Consider the following 6,590-nt stretch of genomic DNA (forward strand, 5'->3'; position numbering starts at 1 on the left):
CTTTTAATTTCATGGCTGCAATAACCATCTGCAGTGATTTTGGAACCCAAAAAATAAAGTCTGCTGCTGTTCCCACTGTTCCCACATCTGTTTACCATGAAGTGATGGGACTGAATGCCATGATCTTAGTTTTCTGAATGTTAAGCTTTAAGCCAACTTTTTCACTGTCCTCTTTCATTTTTATCTAGTTCTTCTTCACTTTCTGCCATAAGGGTGGTGTCATCTGCATATCTAAGGTTACTGATATTTCTCCCAGCAATCTTGATTCCAGCTTGTGCTTCTTCCAGCCCAGTGTTTCTCATGATGTACTCTGCATATAAGTTAAATAAGCAGGGTGACAATATACAGCCTTGACGGACTGCTTTTCCTATTTGGAACCAGTCTGTTGTTCCATTGTTTAGTGAGACCAGTGTATTCAGGATCAGACTGAGTAAGGCCTTTTCTGCTAAACAGACGAGTTAGGGCTTAATCCTGAAAGCTGAGGGAGTCAGCATAGGGCTCCCCTTGCCCCTGCCCAGCTTTTTTTCCTACATTAAAAAGAATGCGTTTAAACACAGGTGTGCTATGATTAGATTTGTCTCGTTTTTTTTCCTTCCAAATTGTTATTTTGAATTTTTCAAATATACAGAAAAATTCAGATACTACAATAAATGCCTGTTTATTCCTTATCTAGATTTGCCTGCTGTTAATATTTTGCTGTGTTTGCTTTATGTATATTTTCCCTGTAAGCTTATATGAGACTTAAGGCTTACATTAAGTATAATATCTATAAAATTGTAGATATTATACTTTATCCAGTATTCTCTCATCAATACAATGACCACACTCAAAAGAATTAATGTCAGTGCAGTTTTCTTATATATATAGTTTGTGTATTTTGTGTATACAGTGTACATTTTCTCAACATTTTTGTCTAAATAATGTCCCTCATAGCTTTTTCTTCCAGCCAGGACCTGATCAAGGATCCCACATTGAATTTAGTTGTAATGTCCCTTTTATCTCTAGAGCAGTTTCTTTTTTCTTTTTGGTTTGCTATGACATTTGAAATTTTGAAGAGCCTAGACAGTTGTTTGCCATGATGTTCCTCATGGATTTATCAACTTGTTTCCTTATGACTAGGTTCAGCTTAAACATTTTTGGCAAGAATATTATGTAGGTAGTATGTGTTTTTCTGTGTATTCCATTAGGAGGCATAAGACATTGCCTTGTTTTATTATTAGTGATCCCAAATGTGACCACTTAATTTCTCCACTGTAAAGAGACCCTTTTTCTTTGTAATCATTAAGTAACTCATGGGTAATACGTGGAGTTCGTGTGAATATCTTGTTCTCGCAACCCTTTCAAGCAGTGGTAATTGTAACCACTAATTATCCTAACTTCAATCAGTTAATAGAGTGGTCCTTGTACAACAGAATATATTTATCGGTTACAGTTATTTTGTAAAGAAGAGCCCTCCCCCCGGTCATTGTTGTTGCTGTTGTTTGTCTTTAGTTTTAAGACTCACTGATTTTTATAGTCCATCATGGGATTTCTGGATTTCTGATGCTCAGATCTGACCAGTGTAGCCCTATCCTGGCTGACTTCAGACACTTTTTGATATGTCCCTATCAGTCTGAACTCTTCCTTACCTTCTCGAACAAGAAGACGTTCCAGTCTTCCCTTATACTTCCTCTAATTCAGCCTGGCTCCTGTCAGTAAAGTTTCCATGTTCACGGAACTGACTCTGGTGAAAGACGTTAGTGGTAGGCTGGGGTAGGTGGCCTAGGCGGGGGAGGACGTTGGTGACAGAGGATGAAGTTCAGACACTGTGTTAGTCATGTAAGCAGAGGCTGGCGAGGACCACAGTTGGAGCAGGAAGGAGGCCTGATTGGTGAACATTTTCTGGAATTTTAAAGTTCATTTGGTGACTCCTGAGATGTGCAGGTTGTGTGAGAAGGATGAGGGTGACTCCGTGTGTGAAACCTGTGATTCTGGGTGATCCTGAGTGCGAAGAGCAAGAATAGAAACCTGCAGAGCAGATTTGTGAGGTGAGGTTCGAGGTCAGTCCTAGTCACAGGAGTCTGAAGTGCATGCAGGACGTCCAGGTAGAGGTGTCCCCAGCGTGGAGGAGCAGGAGCTCGGGGGAGAGGATACCAGGAGACAAGAGCACGTCTTTTCCCTTAACCAGCTCATAAGCGCTGTGTGGCTAAGAGCTGTATATGCTTGCTTGAAATTCCCCGCAACCTACATGTTGTTCACGTTATATATTCATTCAGTTATTAAAAGATGAAAAACATGTGTTTGTCTTTTGATTCTGATGAGATCTTTGAAAATGCAGCAGTGTTTTTTTGTGTGTGTGAGCATAATTTCAAAAGCAGCTATAAAGGCTTTAACATATTTTGTTTTAAAAATCAGGATATCATACCGTTTATTGATAAATACTGGGAATGCATGACGACCAGACAAAGACCTGGGAAAATGACCTGGCCAAATAACATTGTGAAAACTATGGTAAGTCAGCTAAAATTGACTAGACTCAATGTTTAGAAAACCAGTGTTCCTTGTAAGAATTTATACAAGAAATTATATATATGTATATAAGTAAATGGGTTTTGTTGAGCTTTTTTTTTGATGGTGGTCTCACTGAAATAATGTGATGACTAAGAAAATGAGAACAACAGTATTAAATCTTAGTAATTGTAAATTTTAATAGTTTTCACACAAAATCAGTAAGTCGCACATAGTCTTAAGTGAAGATATGGTAGTTTTATGTACGCTGCTGAATCCTTTGTCCGTTGTACTTTGGCAAGTATAGTTTTATGCCTAAATTGGAGACAATTATTTTCTTTGATTAAAAAAAACAAACTCTGTTCTGAACATTATTGTCGTTAGAGCACCTGGGGAGACGTCAGCACAAGCTATTACCACTATGTATCTCTGTGAGGTGTGGGGATGAGTGAGGGTTGTGAAGGATGGTGGCTCTCATTTTGTCAAGTTTCTCTACCGTTTGTATTTTATGATGGTCATGCATTAGTTTTCTAATCAAAGAAAAACAGTACTGGTGTATGTTGTTTTTTTTTTTTTTCCCCAGGGGGCAGGGTGTTCATGTTGAGATTTGAAGATTACACCTAGGATTTGGGAGTTAGGGGTTAATCATCCATTCAGTTTAAGTATAAAATTTCCAGTAACACTAAAATACCGTTTCCTTTTAGAGTAAAGAAAGAGATGTGTTCTTAGTAAAGGAACACCCTGATCCAGGGAGTAAGGACCCAGAAGAAGATTACCCCAAGTTTGGCCTTCTGGATCAGGTACGTTAATCGGCTTCACAGGCCCCCATTTGATTTTTAAGCCATGGGGACAGAGAGAATCAGGCTGTGTTTACATTTGTGTATTTGCCACTTACAAATGCCCATGACGCGGTGGGCTCCAAATAAATGGTTCTTATTCCATGTGAAAGAAAGAGCACTCACCTCAAACTGGGAGACCGGGGTGTTAGTTGCAGCTCTTCCCTAAAATGTTACGACTTGACACATAAACCGTTTTTATCTTCTTAAACTTCCGTTTCCTCACTTGTAACACAAATACGCCATTCCAAGTCATTTCTGATTTTCTTTCCACCTCAGATTTCATAGAGATTCAGATTTCTGTCTTGTCTTGTAAAATGTGGAGCTCTGGCCGCATTGGGCCTGGATTCCCACAGGGAGGTCTGCCCTTGGTCCTCTACCACCCCTCCCCATTCCCCCTCCACCACCCCCAGCCTGGCTCAGCCTGATTCTGAAAGCACTTCCATCCTCACCCTTGGCTGCCTCACACATGGGACTTGCTGATCCCTGAAGCCTCTAAGTTTGGGACCTCTGCAGGCTTCAGAGTCTAGGTTGCCGTTCTATTAGAATTTCTGTTTTTTCCCGTTTTTTTTTTGTGTTTTTTTTTTTGAACATTGCCAGGCTGGTTTGATTAGGTAGCCACCCTCTATAATTGAATATTTTCCCTCTAGGATCTTAGTAACATCGGTCCTGCTTATGACAACCAAAAGCAGAGTAGTGCCCTGTCTACCAGTGGGAATCTAAATGGTAAGTGTTTAAATATCCCATGGGTGAAATGTTTGTACGCTATTCAGTCCACATGTGCCTAGAATTGGGCAGTCTCTGGACTGATTCTTGACTAGGTATTTACTAAGATGCTTTAAAGTCCAAGTCTCAATTTTTAGGGGCTAACTATGGATTTGAGTGATGGTAGTAGAAGAGAAATTTTTGTTACGTTACACTACAGTTTGGTCTTAAGTGAAACGTTTAACATAAAACGAGGTACAATTTTAAGGTCAGATTTACTAAGTTTATATTTGACTCCCCATCTGTATCTTCATAACTAACACTTAATTTAGGTTCACGTGCTTTGCACTCAAATTTTCCTTAATTCTACTGCTATTTAACTTCCTACCCGTCTTCTAATTTTTCTTGCCCTAAATCTTGAGCTTATGCACGTGACACCGTTTCTGTGTTGACCACCCACTGTAGCATGTTTTTGTCTAACCCTTGTAAGAGCAGGACAGCCCTTTGCTACTAATGGCAACAAATTGAAAGCAGATACAATGGGGAGGTAGCCAGCTCTTCATCTGACATATGGTGTCGCTACCTTCTTTTCTGGAGTGATAGGGTCTTAAATATGTAACCATTTCCACTGTTACTAATATAACTAAGTGTGCTGTTCATCTCTTTACATTATTTTTCCCCTTTTTGTTAAAATTTGACGAATACACAGTGCCACTTCTGTTCTTACAGGTGGAGCCTCTTTTGGAGGTGAATTCCTCCTCTGTCTTCTTTCAGCCTCTCAGACTTAAGTATTTTGTGTTTTGGAAAATGCTTTTTGCTGAGTTGTGATAGAAGCTGAAACTGAGTTAAGATTGTAAAGCCTTGTGGAGTTGGTGGCAGTAGCACTTGATATGAAACAGTAGTTCCGGTTTAATGTTAGTAATTGGAAGCTTGTACGTTGTCATATTCTGCCTGACATGGCCAGCAGTCTGCTTAGTGTTGCTTGATTTTTTCAACGTGGATCTAAAACTTGTCTCAAAATAATTGAAATGCAATGCCAATAAAACCTAACGGTTTTTTTGAATAAGGTAACAAACTACAGAGATGTTGATGTTTTTAACAGTTCAACATTAAGCCTTTTATGAGGACAGGACAACACCAGGTATGTTCATAAAAGGAAGTTCAGCATAAATCTGGTCCTGTCTGTGCAGAATATGACCTGCCTTCAACGTCTTGATCCTCTTTTTATTGCAGCAGAACTGCTGATAATTTCCAAGCTTGCCCCAAATTAAGATACAGTACTTCATGCAGTTGTTACGTAAAGGTGTTTTCCTACAGTTCAGGGATATTTCCTGGAAGTTGGAAAAATAAACTAATTAAGAGGAATGACAACTGGACAAAAATTTCAAAGTACCTATTTTAGAAGTGCACAAGGTAGTATTCCTTGTGGCTTTTAGTATGTAGCTCGTTTTTTTTTTTTTTTTTTAATTTACAAATTCTCTATCTGTATTTTCTCTTTAATTCCACAAGCCAGATTCGTCTAACCTAAATTTGATGCATTGGCACAACTTTAATAATTGTAAAGATTGCTGACTAAATTTAAAGCCGCCTTTCCTGCTTGTGTCATGAACAACCACACCAGATGCCTAGAAGCACTGAAGAGAAACACCTTTTTAGTATTTCTGTTTTTTGTTTCCACGTTTGATGTACTTCTGTTTTGCTGGAAGTTCAAGTTCAGCGCTTTAGCAGATCCTGTGCCTCCCTCATGTTTATGGACTATGCCGTGTGCAGTTCATGCAAGCGAGCATCCCCTCAGTGAGGATGTTCTCCTGATGGATGTTTGTATTGATTTGAGTGGAAAAAACTATCCACGCAGTTCCTTCTAGCTGTGGGTGTCTGCAGTCTGAATGAGTGAAAATGCATTTGTGTCACATCCTTGGAAAGTGTTCCCGGAGCTGCAGTTCATTTAGGAAGCGAAGGGCACAGCTGTAACCCAGGTGTCGTTAGTGCTGGGTTCGCTGGAGTTGCTGCCAGAAGGGCTGGGAGCCACCCAGCAGACTCAGGCGAACCAGGGCGACGTCCCATATGCTTCTGGGCAGGAAATCCTGTGGTGTCACACAAATGCACACTGGGAGTGTTCGTCCCTGGGGAGCTGTCCTCTGTCACAGCTCACTGAAAGTGATCTGCCTTCTGTTCAAAGGCGGCATTGCAGCAGGAAGCAGCGGGAAAGGCAGAGGAGCCAAGCGCAAACAGCAGGACGGCAGCACCGCGGGGACCACCAAGAAGGCCCGGAGGTGAACACCCCCCGCCCCCGGCCCCTTACCACGTCAGAGGGCTGCAGAGCGCCTCAGGGAGGCAGGAGATCAGCCTGCAGGCACAAGCCTGCCCCTTGTTCTCAAATCTTAAACAGTTTGAGGGGTCAAGTAGCCCCAGACTAGGCGCCCTGTTTGGGGAACTTGTTTCTAAACGAAACAGCCCCAGGGAAGCACCCTGTGGTGATTGACCTGGGAGTGAAGTTCCGCTAAGGCATCTTGAGAAAGGATAGATGGACCAAAGGCAGTGAAACAAACCAATAAAGGATAG

General features: G+C 41.0%; 1 protein-coding gene across 2 annotated transcripts in view; it reads left to right on the forward strand.

Moving 5' to 3' along the window:
* ASH2L (ASH2 like, histone lysine methyltransferase complex subunit) overlaps positions 1 to 6,590 on the forward strand; it is a 29,679-nt gene that overhangs the window by 8,601 nt on the left and 14,488 nt on the right. The window contains exons 6-10 of one of the 2 annotated variants that reach the window (XM_040242938.1): positions 2,395 to 2,490; positions 3,192 to 3,287; positions 3,974 to 4,049; positions 4,758 to 4,775; positions 6,208 to 6,301. In XM_040242938.1, coding sequence (XP_040098872.1) covers positions 2,395 to 2,490; positions 3,192 to 3,287; positions 3,974 to 4,049; positions 4,758 to 4,775; positions 6,208 to 6,301 — 380 coding nt within the window. The remainder of the gene's footprint in view (positions 1 to 2,394; positions 2,491 to 3,191; positions 3,288 to 3,973; positions 4,050 to 4,757; positions 4,776 to 6,207; positions 6,302 to 6,590) is intronic. The other variant, XM_040242939.1, reaches the window with a different exon arrangement.

The sequence above is a fragment of the Oryx dammah genome, unplaced genomic scaffold, assembly GCF_014754425.2.
Source record: "Oryx dammah isolate SB20612 unplaced genomic scaffold, SCBI_Odam_1.1 HiC_scaffold_7, whole genome shotgun sequence".
NCBI classification, from domain to species: Eukaryota; Metazoa; Chordata; class Mammalia; order Artiodactyla; family Bovidae; genus Oryx; species Oryx dammah.